This window comes from Silene latifolia, chromosome Y, assembly GCF_048544455.1.
Source record: "Silene latifolia isolate original U9 population chromosome Y, ASM4854445v1, whole genome shotgun sequence".
NCBI classification, from domain to species: Eukaryota; Viridiplantae; Streptophyta; class Magnoliopsida; order Caryophyllales; family Caryophyllaceae; genus Silene; species Silene latifolia.
Genome location: NC_133538.1, coordinates 53,748,677 through 53,765,824, shown reverse-complemented (window position 1 = coordinate 53,765,824; position 17,148 = coordinate 53,748,677). Strand labels below are relative to the sequence as shown.

Genomic DNA, 17,148 nt, shown 5'->3' with positions numbered 1-17,148 from the left:
AAATCTCAAGTTATTTTTCTTAGGTAGGTGAAATACTTACCTGAAGCAACCTGTCATTATTAAAATTATAGTTTTAACAGTTTGTTTGGTGTTTGTTCTGTAAGTAGTAGTTTTATTCTCGATTTAGCATTCTAGTAGAGTGATTTCTTTCGTTATTTCGCTTCACCACGATGATTCCGTGGTTCTGAACTCTGAACATTCAGAAAGAGGGTAGGAAAAGTATTTCTAATAATGTTAAAGAATTTGGTGTCTTCTACAATGTCAAGTCGAACATCTAGGAATAATTAACTCTTAAGAACTTCAAAATATACCTATTACTTCGTAGGAGAGAGAAAATTGCAAAAACCCCAAAAATAAAAAACCCCAAATATCGACCTACTCCTCGTCGGCGGCTACTCTGGTTGCCTCTTTGGGTCGCCGGCGAGACTTTTTTAACCTTTTCTTTTCCTTCCCCACACTGTCATCCAGTGAGATTTTCGCATTAGTTGATCGATTTTGTTCGTATCCCTTTATCAATCGCGACTGGGGTTTGGGGACTTTCGCTATGTCGCCTGAGAGCATGCCGGTTGTCAACACCTACAATCGCATCTCCGTTTCTCCCCTCTAGATTGATCTTTGTCTGTTTAAGGTTCATGTTTGTTTCCCTTTTTCGCTTTAGTGTGATCGTCTGTTTCTCGCTGTTGTTGGTTTTTACGTGGCTGATAATCACCGGGGACACCTTCTTCTCCAATCGTCTTCTCACTGTTGTTGTCAGCTTGCTTTTCTGGGTAATTTTTTCTTTTCTAGCCTGGTTGCTAGGTATTTGCTCTCTGTCGAGGGGTTTGCTTCCGCTTTTATCAGTTTTTTATGAGTAGTTTTGGTGTTGTGGTGTATTGTATCCCTTCTTCGGAACTGTGTATCAATGGCTTCCGCTACCGTTTATCATAAGTTTCTTGAATCTTTTGCTAGTGCCATGTTAGCGATGGGTTTATGGGGAATGATGGGGATAGTATGTTAGGCTACTTTATGAATTTGTAGGGGTCAGCACCGTTAATCTTAGCTGAGGTGAAAGAGCTTAAAGATAAGGGGAATGGTCTTTTTAGGCAATATTATTTTGATAGTGCCACAGCGTGTTACGATGAAGCTTGTAAATTGCTTAGCCCGAGCTTGGGAAATATTGAAGGTGAAGATATTCAATCATTATCTGACCTTGCTGTTTCCCTTATGTCTAATATGGCTGCATGTGCCCTGAAACTTGAGGAATACAGAGCTGCCTCGGTTTTATGCTTCTTGATTTTGAACACTTTCCCTCATAATGTTAAGGAACTTTTGCGTAGGGCGGTTGCTTATACGAAGTTAAAAAGTTTTCGAAAACTGAATTGGATTTGGTTCAGGCCTTAATGGTTTAACCTAGTAATAAGGATGTCTTAAGGGAATTAGAGGTGGTAAAAGGTCACCTTCTCATCAAGGAAAATGGTAAAAGAGTGCTCGAAGTTGCTACTGAAGATTGCTTGGATGGGAACAACAAGAAGTCTGTTCATGTTTTGGAATCTGGTAAGGGTATAAAAGATATTGAAAGCGTGGTTACAGAGGTGATGGAAGAACAAAGTAATGTGAGTATAAAGGATGTGAGTATAAATGATACTGAGAGTGTGAATATGGAAGGAGCGGAGGTTCAAAGTTTTTATGGTAATAAGTCAGTTCTTGAGTTCTCCAAAAAAGGAGGTGGTAGTTCCACTTTAAGGATCCTCGCAAATTCTTATGAAAAGTTGTTGGAAGGTAAAACGGTGAGCTATTACCGTAAACGAGATTTGTCAACTTTAACAATTCGAATCCTTAAGAGTGTGACTACTAAGGAGAGAGACTTTATAAGAGAACGATGTTATGAAAAGAAGAAGAGGAAGAAGAAAAAGAGGAGAGGGTCTAAAAATGGGAAATCTAAGATGATGGAGGCAATGAATGAAGACATTACCCCTTCTAATGTTATCAACGTGGAACCTGGTATTCATAGCGTAAGTTTGAGCTCGTCCTGTACTGGGGACGTGACGTCTTGCGCATCCTCAATTTGTGACAATTTTCCTCAACCTGCTCAGGATGATTATAATGACCATCAGCCTTACGTTTTTTCAGCTCGCTCTCAAAAGTGTAAGATTCTCTCGTTTGAGAAGCCATCAGGCGCCCCTTTTACTCCTCCATTTTGTAGGTACCACTCTGCTCATCATGTGCACGAGAAAAAGAGAATCGCCACTTCCAAGAAGAATCAAAGCCAAGGGGTTGAACCTCCAAGACACAGTTTATCTACTTTCTCAAAAATTAGATCTCTCTCCCATAAATCTCTATGTCCTCGTGGCGTAAGTGTGTCTTGTTGGAGGTACTCTTCCGAAGCTCAGTTCATAAAGAAAAGAAAAGGAATATTCGCGCAATTGTCAAGCTCTGATCGTCCCGTTAAGAAACCTTCTTTGGTTGTCAACCCCATATGTAGTTTACTTTCTTATCCTAATAATTTACCGACCCCATCCCTTAGGTATGTACCTAGGTCATTTAATAATATTGTTCATGGCCTTGCATGTAAGGCTGTGACTAGTTAGGATACCTCTTTCTACAGCTGTCAAAAAAAAAAAGTCGAACATCTAGGAGCGAGCTCTTATTTGAATAGACATCGAACGGAATCACCAACTACTTACCAAAGATGTCTATATCTCGAGACACCAAACATAATTCCTATATGTCGAGCTCTTAAAACACTTAGGAATTGAATACCATAGGAACTTCCAATGACCAAGGGGGAGTAGGTAAGCCACTTCCCAAATTATGTAGGCATTGAAAGTTCTTGGGAAGTTCCAATTCCTACATTTTTCCAAAAATATGGCAACCAAACAACCTTATTTTTTTAAATTCGTGGGATTTTCCATTTCATGCGTTTTTCAAGTGGTAACCAAACGACTCCTTATTGTTAAATTACGACTCTCTTACCGTAACATATGCTCCGTCGATTGAGGCCCCTACTCCCCTTCTGGGTAATTGGATCAACAAATGCGAGTATGTGTTAGCTTTATTTGGGGTCTTAGCCTAGGTTCAAGCCCTAAATAATTGGTCAATGTTAAAACTTAAGAAGTGGCTTTTAATCCCTTTAGGGCTTTAGATTCGTCCGACTTGAATCTAAACTAAACCGGTATGCAAAAAGTATTAGTTTCGTCAATGGGGTTATCAGTGAACCAGCTAAATAGCTAATGTCAAACTAACTGAACTCCGACTGCTTTATCAAGAAGACAACAAAGAGAAAGAAACTATAAAAGTTACCTTATAGTGAACGGCCTTCGTCCATGTAGCCGGATTGACCCCTTGACACCATTCTTAAGCGAGAGATGGTGGTGTTCGGTGTTGATAATGTCGGCCTCCCTCATGTCGAACTTTTTCGGGGGCTGATAGTGCAGCCTCCTTTGCCTTGTGATTGTATATCAACCCCTTCACTGACTTTAGTGGATTGATGTGAAAACTTTTTGCTAGAGAATTTTAGGCCATTAATTAAGTCGTTAATAGGTTATGTCAATTGGCAATTATTTGGCATTATATAAGCTGCCTACGTGAATCAATGCATTCAAATAAGAGCATTATTAAGCATGTAGTCAAATCTCAATCCCCCTATAATTAAAATAATAAGTCTATCTAAAAAATTTCCCTCCAAATGACCTATATTTAAGTAAGGAAAAAAAAATATTTATGATGTTACAATTTCCCGCTATGGCGGACCATTTGGAGACTTCCTATTCAACAAAAAATTCGTATGTTCTTATGGCTCGCTGCACATGACCGTCTGATGGTTAATGTCAACCGTTTCAAGAGAAATATGGGTGATAATCCTCTTTGTCCAAGGTGTAACGAACAAGAAGAAATGACCGAACATCTACCCCGCTCTTGTCAGGTATCACGGCACATTTGGTATCTCATAGGGATTAATCCCTCTTATAATTTTTTCTATAATACCCCCTTTATTGATTGGTTAACTAAGAATGCGAGTAACGATGTGGAAGTAACCGTGTTAGACTGGCCTATTCTCTTTGCTGTCACTTGTTGGTGGATTTGGAAATGGCAAAATAATATTGTGTTTGGACGGGACACTGAGAACCCGAATTAGCCCCATTTGTTCTTACGCCAACAATTCGAAGTAACGAAACAAGCTTTTGACGATTTCGACATCTTAATTCCTCCACCTAGACCTCCAAATGTCGAAATTTATGTCCGCTAGAATCCTCCACCGTATGGTTGGATTCTTCTGAACACGGACGGTGCTTCAAAGGGTAATCCAGGGCCGGCCGACGGTGGTGGAATATTTCGCGATGAGACGGGTAATTTCGGATCAGCCTACAATTTCTCCTGTGGTATTTGCACTTCTCTGAAGGATGAACTTCTTTCTTTAACTATCGGGTTGGAAAGAGCTAAATCGATGCATATCTTGAAGCTGTTGATCAACATGGACAACTCTCTGTGTGTGAAGTTAATTAATGAGGATCAATTAGTAAGCAATAATCTAAAATTTATAGTTATAAGATGCAAAGATTTGATCTGAAGCACTACTTCGATGGTGAAGTTGGAGCATGTCCGCGCATAAATGCGCGGTATTTATAGATCCTTTAGTTTACAATCCATTATTCATAGATTTAAAAGTGTCATATTATTAATTTTTCATATTTTATTATGAGGATAAAAAACTAAAATGGAAAACTTATCAAAAGAATTGAGTAAAGAAGCATTAGGCTCAAGATTCGAAAGTGGCGTACACTATAGTTAAGGCGTGAAACTCCTCCTAAAGCCTGAGGGAGAGCTAATATGTTCGCGAAAGGTGACATGGATCTCACGGCGATGAGATGGGCTGATCCTTAATGGAGACAACAAAGGCGGTCCATGGTAAGTTCAAAGGCAATCCAGCGTGGCGTGCTGAGACAAATAGAAACGGACACAATCAAGGGTATGTATATTGGAGGCAGATGAGTTAAGATGATAGTCCTTAGTTTGAGGGAAGGGGTGCAAACTCATGTTCCTACACTGGAATCAATGACTCAACGCTTCCGCACAACTTTAACCCGTTTAATTTTTGGTAGCCGGTCTCTCCAAGCTCCGGTCTTCTCTTCTAGAGTCAGCCACTCAGAAATAATTATCCGTAATCCAATTCTTGCAATTTGGACAAGCAATAAGCCATATTTACCCACAACAATGTATGTAGGGACCAAGAGTATTGTTGGGGATAAAATATCACCTTTTATCCTTGATGACGTGTCATTTAATCATTGGGGAATTGGAAAATAAAGGGATTGATGAGATGGACCTAGTGGGGACTTTTGGATGAAGGGTAAATAAACACAAGTTGTGTTAATAAACACACGTGCAATGGTTGGAGATGGGCTTTGACTATTTCAACAACTTCCCCCTATTTTTATGGTAACAGCCGCAAGATCCCATGAGCAGAAGCAGGGGGCGTTACAAGATCTTAACCCTAGCCAGGCAAGCACTATATATAGCTTGGCAAAGAGAAGATGGGGCTGCTCATTCCACACTCACACTCCGACACTTACATCGTTCATATAGCAACACTACATCAACAAATTGAATCCTTGTATTTCCATATCTTCATATTTACACCTCGATTATAGTGCCAAATTGGTGGGATTCCGATTCCCCCGCGGTTGTTCTCACATCGGGTTTTCCGCGTCACCAAAAACTTGCGTGTCAATCTTTTATTTCGTCGTTCATCCGTTCATTAAATTTGTTATATCCATATCGTTATAGGCCGTAGATTAATCACTATCACTCGCTAATTAAATTAATAGTCGGTAAATTTTTACCAAAATAATTTGGCGCCCACCATGGGGCATAGTGATCATTTTCTATAGGCAAATCTCGCAAGATCTAACCAGACCGTAGCCATGGCCGGAACCAGCCAGAATCCATCCAGCAGCCAGAGAATGTCAACCCTGTCTTCTAGAGCAAGACCTTCTCCTGCATCTGCATGATTAGTGACTGCGCCTCCAGCATCCAGCCAGATGGTCCCCGTCAGCATGTCACCCATAACCATGCCTCTACCTCTGCCTCTTAAACCGCCACAGATACCCAAGGCAGCAGGCGTACCCAGCCAACTCAGATCCAGTAGGGAGTGCAGCCCCAGCAGAGGTGAAGCTGCGTCCAGAGCCCTGATCCAGGAGGGATCGGGTGCAGAAGTTCTCAGAAGTAGAGGGAATCCAGTACTTGACTCGATGCAGGTGATGATTCAGGGGATGGCTACTCTACGCCAGCCCGTTGAGGATCTGAGGAAGGACATCCAGAACTTGATCGCTCAGATCATAACAGCGGTCCATCCTAAACCATCATCAACTCCCGAAGCTCTGAACCTGACCAACGGTGGAGGATCAAGTCGACCAACTCCATCAGATCTAGTCACCAGGCTAGATCTTGTAGGAGTAGCACCCAGTGAACCCATCGAGCCTAGAGGATTGGGACTCTTGTCATTTGACAAGCCACTCACCCTACAACAGACACTAGGTAATGCACTGTTTAGCACTCCGTCAGGATCTGACTTTCCACCTTTTGTAGGTACACCCGTACACCAGACATCAGGATTGCAATCTAGGGTTATCATCAACACAGCAGTTCCATCATTTAGGCAGTTCACCAGTGGAGCCTAGGTCGAAGGTCTGCAGCAGACACCGGGATGGCAGCCTGGATCTATAATCAGTACAACACCAATGACGAGTTATCTAGCATCTGGCCAATTTTTTGGAGGACCCTAGTTAGGAGGCACTCATGTTAGTTCCTTCCCGCCTGTTTCGAACCCTCTTACATGAGTAGGTAGTTCGCTAGAGTAGCAATACCTGAAGCTGAGGGCTTGTTGTACCAAATACCAGGTGTAGCACGTCCGTTAGAGAAGGCAGCACGAGATAGCTATGCAGACTCACCATTCGTGGACGACATAGCCCTCGTCGGCGTTCCCAAAGGATGTGTACCACCTGCCATAATGCTCTATGGCGGAACCACAGATCCACTCGATCACATCAACCACTACAAGCAGAAAATGATGGTGATAACCGCAACTGTAACTTTAAAGGAAGCTTGTATGTGCAAAGGATTTGGATCGACCTTGTCTGGATCAGCCCTACAATGGTTCGTCGGACTGCCAAATAAAAGCATAACCAGCTTCGCCGACTTGGTCAATGTATTCAACCAGCAGTTCGCCAGCAGCAGAAAGCCAGAGAAGCAGACCAGCGACCTCTATCAGATAGTGCAAGGATTTGAGGAAGCTACTCGTGATTACTTAAACCGGTTCAACAAGGAGAAAGTGGCAATTCCAAGGTGCGATATAACAACTTCTATAGAAGCCTTCCGCCGGGGGCTGCACCAGGATTCAGATCTATACAAGGACCTGACCAAACATCCGTTCACTACCTTTGAGGAAGTACAATCAAAGGCGATTGTTGTCATGAGGCTGGAGGAGGACTCTGAACCCAGAAGATATACTTTTGATTCCGACATAGTATCCAGGAAAGCCCCTGTAGAAAAGAGGAGCGAAAGATCTAAACCCTACAGCAGGAGCGTGAACAAAGATTCTAAAAGCTCGGAAGGAAAGGACGATGCAGATCTGCTTCCAAAAGTAAGTGAGTATGGTTTCACCACTAATCTTGCAGGATTGTTCAAAGCCCTGCAGGAGCTGGGTCGCAGAGTCAAATGGCCCAAGCCTCTGGCAGAAGGATACTCCAGCAGTAGAAAGGATATCGGCAAAAAATGTGAGTTCCATGACAGCAACATCCACGACACAGACGAATGCCATTCTCTCAAGAAGGAAGTCAAGTATCATTATGATCGAGGAAATCTGGATCACCTCCTACCCAGAGGCACAACCAGGGTGAACTCTACAGATCAGGTTCTGCCATCTCCCCCACCTCAGTGTACTAGAATTATTAATGTTATCACAGGTGGCTCGGAGCTATGCGGATTGACGTACTCAGCAGCAAAGAGGCGTGCCGCTGAAGCAAAGGGAGATAAGCCAGAATATTCTTGCAGAATCAATCGCCAGAACTTGCCATTAGTCACCTTTGACGAAACAGATGCGTAGTCTGCTCCAGAACAGCACCATAATGCCTTAATCATCACGCTCCCCATAGGGAATTGCGAGGTGAAGAAGATTATTGTGGATATCGGAAGCTCCGTCAACCTAATCATGCTAGAGACGCTCAAAGGCATGGGATGCAGCGAAAAAGATCTAGCAAAGAAGGCAGTCCCCTTGGTTAGTTTCAGTGGTGAAACAAAGCACTCCCTAGGAGAGATCGTCATCACAACCTATACCGGAGGAATTAACAAGCACGTAAGGTATCTAGTTATTGATGGACCCTCTACTTACAATGTGATCCTTGGCAGGCCCTGGATCCACGAGATGAAGGCAATACCTTAAACATACCACCAGTGTTTGAAGTTTCCAACGCCTTGGTGTGTGCAAGAGATACGTGGGGACCAGAAGAAAGCTAAGGATTGCTATAAAGTGGCTCTGAAGTCAACAACCAACCCGCCTGCATAACAATTACAGAGTTAGCGCATCCAAGAGGAATATATTGAGGCCTAGCAGGCAGAACCAGACGGAGTCACCCTGGACGCACTGCACCCAGAACGAACCGTGCTAATTAGATCAGAATGTACAGGTAACGTTTGCAAAGAACTTGTTCGGTTGTTGAGAACTAACATGGACTGTTTTGCTTGGTCACATAATGATATGATAGGGATAGACCCAAGTGTGATAACCCACAAGCTATGTGTGAATCCAAGTAATAAATATATTGTAACACCCCCATTTATTCGGGAGCCTTTAGCTAGATATTCCCAAATAAATAGGAATGTTACCATCTCGGTTTCCCGAGGTAGTGAATAACAAAGTACAACAAACCAAAGTACTTAAATTAAAACTTTAGCGATTACATGTTTATTACAAATTAACCAACTAAAATTTAATATAAGATAATATACAACTCGCAGCGGAAATAAATAAAGTGATTAAATAATCTATGTGGTCTAGACTTTTAGGTAGACTGGCCAAATCCTCACGCATTGCCATAAGCTCCCAAGTCAGCTAATCTTTAGTACCTGTCAAATCTGCTCCCCATTATGGTTCATCACAGGTGTTCACGAATACATAGTCAACCACGAGGTTGAGTAGGATAACCATCTTAAAACAAATAATTTAAATAATGTAAGGTTTCAATCACAAATGCCCAATCAACTGTTCTCATAATCCAGCCCTCAACCTCCAGTTGAGTAGACACACCAGAGACAGGTCTACAGAACCAGATTGGGGCCTTACACCACCACGAAGATATTAGCCGGTGTCTGCCAGTAAGTTTATATAACATAACCCGAAGGCTCTTACCATGACGTCTACCTCAGCCAGTAAGTTTATATCACATCACCCAAAGGCTCTTACCATGATATTTGCCAGGCTAAACCTGATATCCAACCCATTATCCACCAACAGTAGCAACAACCATGGCTACCCACCACACCGTCTCCAGAATAACCAATGCAACCACTTTTAATCACAATATACAAGATATGTATAATCCAATTATCCAAAATAGTTCAATCCACAACATCCAATTAATTGACAAGATTTACAAATAATAAGTCTAGTAGAATCGTTATCCTACCTGGCAAGCAAATCCAATTAAGCAGCTCAAGCGATCCAAATAATTAAAGAAATCCGAACCCGATTATAATTTGTTCACAAATTGTCACCTAACATAAATATTATGATTCAATTATTTATTTGTTATTCAATTCATTATATTAACTATTCAATTATATTTTAAATATATTAATTATTTTCCGCACGAATTATTATTACGTAAAAACCCGTCTCCATAATTTAAGTAAACCAACCCATACACAATTACTCAAATCCCATGACAATCATGTGACACACCCAACCTTACACGCCCATTAAACACGCTTAAAACCGAGTCCAACACTACGCCAAAACCCGTCCTTCACGACTCCCCTAGTGTGACGATCCGCACACTTCGAACCCTTAGATTTATTTATGCTTATGTAATTTCATTTTCCTTGTACATTTGCAGTAAGTATTTTCTTAGTAGTTTTAGAATAGGTTTCCATAAATAGGTATATCGCTATTCTACACTAAACTTGTAAATTCAATGTTTCCTGCTACCAGGACCAAACTATCAAATTTGCCTCTATGAGAGGTGCTAGTCAATGAAAAACCGCTTCTCATCCAAAAGCTTGTTGTTGCTTGTTGCTTGCTTTCAATAATCGTATTGCTTACTTTTATTGCTTTCGTGTGCCGGACTTGATAATCGTGACTAGGATTCCCGACACACACAGAACCGAGACCCGAGTATCGTGCTAGTGGGCGATCCCTCACTAGTACGAAGATCCTTGTCGCTTGCATCTTTCCTTGAGACGGGCAAGGGTGCGCGCCACGGTCCGGCAAAAGTAGCGGACCGTGACATTTGGTATCAGAGCCAGGTTTTCGGACAGGTTTTTGCACGCCGCATTTGTTCATCGAGATCGAGAAAATGGGCGAACCAATCGAGGACCGAGTGGATGCCTTTGAGGACGCAATCGACGTCAAGCTTCCCAAACTCGAGGACATCGTTATGCGGATGGCTGCGAGCCTCGAGGAGTTACAAAAGACGGTTTGTGACCTTGAGACGAAGGTGGACGGGATGGACACCCGCATACAAGCGATCAGTGGTGCGATCCCCGACGATCGGGAGGAAGAGATCAATCATCTGCATCGAAAGGTCGAGATGTTAGAGAACACTTGCGCCACGCTCGTGAAAGCGGTGGCCAATGACGGGAAATCTGTGGGGAGCCATAAGGTGAAGGCACCTCCACCTCGTGCCTACGATGGGGCGAGGGATTTGAAAGCGGTCGATAACTGTATCTTCGATATGGAGCAATACATCCGAGTAAGTGGGCTCGACGAAGACGCGGAAGTTGTCACGGCAAGTATGTATCTAGTCGACGATGCCAAGATGTGGTGGAGGGCTAGATACAAGGAAATCGATGCGGGCACGATTACGGTGACATCGTGGGCCGACTTCAAGAGGATCTTGAAGGATCACTTCTACCCCGAGAACACGGAGTTTGTTGCTCGGAAGAAGCTGAAGGAAATCAAGCACACCAAATCAATCCGGGAATATGTGAGGGAATTCTCAGCGTGCATGCTCGAGATTACCGAAATGTCCGAGACGGACCGGACATTCAAATTCATTGATGGGTTGAAGAGGTTGGCACAACAGGAGGTCATGAGGCAGAATCCCAAAACTCTGTCTTCGGCCATATCAGCTGCGGAGCACCTGCTTGACTTTCACGGGGAGCGAGAGGCACCAAGAGTGGTGGCACCAACGGGTAATACTGGTGCGTCACAGAGTGGGTACAATGGACAAAGGCCACAAAACAGCGCCATTTCAATTGGGAACAGTCGGTTCCGCTCTCAAGGAAGTCAAGCCCAATCGGCGAGCACTACAAACTCGCCCTCATGCTCGTCTTCGAAGGCGGGAAACTCTACTGCTTACACAACGAAGAGACCGTTCGCGTGTTTTGTGTGCAAGGGTCCTCACAAGATGGCTGATTGTCCGAACAAAGCGGAGTTCAATGCCATGTTAAAGAAGATGCCAAAAGGGGCTCAAGAACGTCTTGATGGGGCGTTGGCCGACTATCACCAAGAGTGTAACGAAGACTCGAGTGATGGTGAAGACCAACCACGGATGGGCTCACTTCAAAGGATCAGCGCGATGGGGAAGTATGAAGATTCCTCCGCCAAGAAATCCCACGGGCTCATGTACGTGGACTTGATGGTGAATGGGAAGCAAGCACGAGCCTTGATCGACTCGGGCGCCTCCATCAACTTTGTTACGAAAGAGGAAGCTGATCGGTTGGGGCTAGTTCTGCGGGATGCTAACAGCTGCCTGAAGCCGGTCAATGGGAAAGTAAGACGCGTCCAAGGAGTGGCTAAGAAGGTCGCGGTCCAAGTGGGTGAGTGGGCAGAGAGCTCGACTTCACCACCGTTCTGCTAGATGACTTCAAGTTAGTACTCGGGATGCAGTTCTTTCAGAAAGCCTTGGTAGTATTGAAACCGAGTGACGGATCGATGCTACTAATGGGGTCTATCGTAGTGAAGACGGTAGACAACGACGAAGACAAGGGGCAGCATCGAATTTCGGCTATGAGGGTGATACCGATGCCGAAACAAGGGATGCGACCTTGGATAACGCCTAAAGGTTCGGTGGAGCCGAGGGCGAACAAAACCCAGGCTAACTACGATGCTAAGTGGCCTGGAGGACGAAAGAAGAGTCTACCCCCTTACCGAGGAGTAGACAATGAGGGCCGAGATGCCCAAAGAAGTAGGCCTCGTACCATCAGGGGGCCGCGTCGATGTGCTAAGTCGACGTCCTGGTTTGCGGGTCATTCGACCCAAGAGAGAAGGCCTCGTACCATCAGGGGGTCGCGTCGATGTGCTGAATCGACGTCCTGGTTTGCGGGTCAGTCGACCCAAGAGAGAAGGCCTCGTACCATCAGGGGGCCGCGCCGAAATGCTGATTCGGCGTCCTGGAGATCTCACATTCCCTTGAATGCAGGTACTGAAGTGGTGATGGACAAGGTGAAGGTGCGATGGAGCGAGCACCTTGAACGATCTCATAAAATTTCCGCTCGAGCAACGAGGACTTGGACTTTCCAGAATGATCAGAGGCGAGTGATAAACTTGGAGGACATGATGTTCGGGAGTCTCGCCGTCAAGGAAATGCACTCTATTCTTGAAGGGACGATGAATCCGATCATGGTGTGGACCGAGAAGTGTCTACAAGCCGGGCTCAAGAGAAAGCCAAACCACAATGCAGCATGGACGGCCACAGCTCACCGAGGATGTCTCACTGAAGCGCCGTTCGAGATTTTTGTGTTGCCGAGGGCGGCAATAGATTAGGTGGGGGAGAGTTTGACGATCCGCACACTTCGAACCCTTAGATTTATTTATGCTTATGTAATTTCATTTTCCTTGTACATTTGTAGTAAGTATTTTCTTAGTAGTTTTAGAATAGGTTTCCATAAATAGGTATATCGCTACTCTACACTAAACTTGTAAATTCAATGTTTCCTGCTACCAGGACCAAACTACCAAATTTGCCTCTATGAGAGGTGCTAGTCAATGAAAAACCGCTTCTCATCCAAAAGCTTGTTGTTGCTTGTTGCTTGCTTTCAATAATCGTATTGCTTACTTTTATTGCTTTCGTGTGCCGGACTTGATAATCGTAACTAGGATTCCCGACACACACCGACCCGAGACCCGAGTATCGTGCTAGTGGGCGATCCCTCACTAGTACGAAGATCCTTGTCGCTTGCATCTTGCCTTGAGACGGGCAAGGGTGCGCGCCACTGTCCGGCAAAAGTAACGGACCGTGACACCTAGCCACCATCAGCTCCACCCAAGCCTGTCACTCCTAGCCCATACCACGACAAATATAGACTACCAAAACCACCAGCCAAACCGCCACCAGCAACTCTTAAACAACCAATAGATGAAGATCTACGCAAGAGAGAATGATTTGAATAAAGGTATATCTATTCACATAGTATACCCAATAGATGAAGATCTATGGTCTCAAGTAAGTTCTATATGACTATAGAGACCAAGTGAAGTAATCATAAGAGCATATTCTTAAGATAACTACACGAGGAAACCAAAAGAAAGTTTGCCCTTTTTTGTCCATTTCCCGACTCACTTATTTATTTTATTATTCAACTATCGTCTTAATTGTAATTATTATTATCAATGCCATTAATTAATTATTTGAATTACATAAATTATTCATATAAATACTTTATCAAATTACAGGGTATTACACCTGTGCAGCAGAAAAGAAGGAAGTTTGCTTCTGAAAGGAACCAGGTCATAAACCAGGAAGTAGATAACCTGCTTGGTGCTACAAAAATTCGAGAGGTAAAATATCCAGAATGGTTGTCCAACATGGTGGTAGTCCTAGACAAAAATGGCAAGTGGAGGGTCTGCGTCGATATTACAGATTTAAATAAAGCTTGCCCAAAAGATCCATTTCCCCTACCACACATAGATGCCATGGTGGATGCTACTGCAGGTCACGAGATGCTAACGTTCCTGGATGCCTGTAGTGGCTACAACCAGATAAAGATGCACCCCGGCGACTAGGAAAAGACAGCATTCAGGTCCGAGCGAGGTATCTATTGCTATAACGTCATGCCTTTTGGATTTAAAAATGCAGGATCCACATATCAGAGGCTGGTGAACATGATGTTTAAAGAACAAATAGGCCAAACTATGGAAGTATACTGATGTGACTCATATTTGAGCACATTTAGTCCCCGAATTAACCTCGTTCCCATGCTTTATAGTGCATAATTGGGTCATTTACTATCTTTAGCTTCCCATTTTGCATATTCTTTGAGGTTTTGTCCTCTTAGTAGGAAAGGAGTGCTAACCTTGCATTTACATGGCGAAATGGAGCTAAATTGATCGCACCTAATGACCTAGCATCAAAGAGAAGACAACACTAGAAGGCCTAAGTAGATAATAAAGTGAAATGGGCAATGATGAAAGGATCCTTGCATCCTCAAGACGATCCTTGCAGATTGTTAAGGAGCAAAAAGAAGAGAAGCTGTCTGTCCCAGGATCCGAGCGGATTGTCCACAATCCAGGCGTCTCCCAACACCACAATCCGGGCGTCTTGTGCCCAGGACGAGCGTCCCACAGCAGCTCAAGCTGAGCGTCTCAGTCGTGATCCGCTCGGATCACAAGTCAGTACCAACCGTGCCTCAGCACGGGACAAGCGTCTTAACACGGGACTAGCAAGAGGGATATGCTCATTTCCTTCGAGAGGAGCATTTCCTCAACTTTTCTTAGGGTCTTAATAGTCCTTTAAGCCCTTAGTAACCCTAATCCTTGTACCTAATCTTTAGTATAAATACCCCTTTGTACTAACTAGATTAGAATCGTCTCTTAATGATCTCTAAATGCTCTCTTAATCAAGTTGTAATCATCCTTTAATTTAGTAGTAATCTTGTAATCAACTCTTAATCAAGTTTTAATACAATTCTCAATATTAATCTTTCCCTTAACTTCTTTATTGTTCTTCATTTATTTTGGGTAATTAGAAGATTATTTGGGTTTATTTGGAGGATTGACAACCTTCCATCAATCATGAAGTACTTCTATTATTCTTAGCTTTATTATTTGGAATCATCTTCATAGGTATAATTCTCTCTTAATCTTATTTAATTATTGTTAATCACTTTCATTTATTCATCATGTTTTGCCTTGCTAGTATGATTGACAACCTTGTTAGCATGTTGAACTTGATAATGAGTGAGTAGTTTCCTTAACTAGGGTTAATGGGGAATTAGGGGAAACCAACATGGGGATTGATTCATGCTTAATCTAATATGTTTTCATAATTAATTTGCTTGCTTGTTGTGATTTAAACTTATGCACATCTTATGTTTGATGAAATGCGAGCCTATGAATTCTTGCATTTTTTACCCATCACCTATCTTTTCAATGAGACTTGTAAGCTTATACACCAACTCGAGCCTCATTAGACCATGCATATAGTTGAATAGGAAGGATTAAGTCGACTTGTAGGTATTTTACAATATAATCGATTGGGCTCCGGGACCCAATTCTTCATAGCGATTGTAATCTTATACACCAACTCGATCCCATCACAACAAAAAGCGCTTGTATCTAGTAGAAAACATGTTTGTATGATCAACTCCCATGAATCCTCTATGAACCCATGACACCCTAGTGCTTTTAATAAATTATTTACATCTCCTTTTAATCATCTTGCTTGTTTTTATTACTTTACTTTTATATTGTTGATTAGCTTAGTTGATCTCCTATTTCAACCCAAATTGTGACACCCTAAGACACGACCATTTGCAATTGAAAATCCTACATCAATACCCGTCCCTTGGGATCCGACCTTTACTTGCCTCTTTGCTAAGAGTAGTTGTAAAGTTATAAATATTGTTTTAGTTGGTAGCTTTTGACGACTAGTTTAAACTGGACCAAAAAATGGCACCGTTGCCGGGGACGGTGTTAACTTGATTTGATTTTCATTTATTATTTTTAGTTGTGTCTTTCTTTACCTTAGGGAAGTCAATCTCCTCATGGTTGTTCTAATTGTTTTCGAGTTGTTCGATATTTTGCATGACTAGGATATCACAAGGTAATCTATTACCTATTGATTTCGAAATTGAAAGGACCTTAAACAACAATAGAAGAGTTGCTAGAGGTACTTCAAGAGTTGTAGGTATTAGAGAGATTATGGACATTCAACCAAATAACATTGAATTTACCAACCCTTTTGCAAGAGAAGGAGAGGACAGCCCAATACAAAACCCAACACAAAATCAACCCATAATGCCTAAATTCTCATCACATTCCGTACCAACCAAGGAGAACCTACCAAATGGAACTCCTACACCACCACATTTAACAAGTAATTTTATTGCCAAATCCGCATTGATACAACTAGTTGAGATAAGTCAATTTGGCGGGATGCCTAGTTAAGACCCTCACTCACATATGGAGACTTTTTGTGACTATTGTGATGCGATTTATCAAACCGGAGTTACTCAAGACCAAATCCGATGGGTCTTATTTCCTTTTTCTTTGATTGGTGCCGCAAAGCAATGGTTGAAGAGCCTAAACAAGGCTACCCTTGGTATTGACTCATGGAAGAAGTTAGCACTTGCATTCTACAAGAAATTCTATCCTCCGGAGAAGACCAATATGTTAAGAGCCCAAATCACCGGGTTCAAGCAAAGGGATAAGGAATCATTGTATGAAGCATGGGAGAGATTTAAGGACACTTGTCATTCTTGTCCACACCATGGACTTAGCGAGTGGTTCCTTGTGCAACAATTTTGGAATGGTCTATATGAACACTCCCGAAACATTCTCAATATGGGATCCAATGGTATGTTTACCGAAGTTGATGAAAATAAAACATGGGCCAAAATTGAAGAAATGGCGGTTCATAATTTGCAATATAGCAGGCCTCGGAAGGCTACTAGAGGAGGGAAGCATGAGGTAGATTCCATCACTCAATTGGGTGCTCAACTAAGTGCTCATATTGA

At 42.8% G+C, this 17,148-nt stretch overlaps 1 protein-coding gene and 1 non-coding gene across 2 annotated transcripts; one reads left to right on the top strand and one right to left on the bottom strand.

Moving 5' to 3' along the window:
- Positions 1 to 6,682: 6,682 nt before the first annotated feature.
- Positions 6,683 to 8,080, top strand: LOC141628061 (uncharacterized). The gene is made up of 2 exons (XM_074441248.1): positions 6,683 to 6,776; positions 6,876 to 8,080. The coding sequence occupies exons 1-2, from the start codon at positions 6,683 to 6,685 to the stop codon at positions 8,078 to 8,080; spliced, it is 1,299 nt and encodes a 432-aa protein (XP_074297349.1).
- Positions 8,081 to 16,801: 8,721 nt separating this feature from the next.
- On the bottom strand, positions 16,802 to 16,908 carry LOC141636357 (small nucleolar RNA R71). Its single transcript, XR_012540976.1, has one exon. It is a non-coding gene; the product is annotated as a small nucleolar RNA R71 (small nucleolar RNA).
- Positions 16,909 to 17,148: the final 240 nt, after the last annotated feature.

Coding starts and splice junctions, on each gene's coding strand:
- LOC141628061 (XM_074441248.1), top strand. CDS start 6,683: ATGGCAGCCTGGATCTATAATCAGTACAACACCAATGACGAGTTATCT. Junction 6,777..6,875: donor CCTAGTTAGGAGGCACTCAT/GTTAGTTCCTTC, acceptor ACCAAATACCAG/GTGTAGCACGTCCGTTAGAG.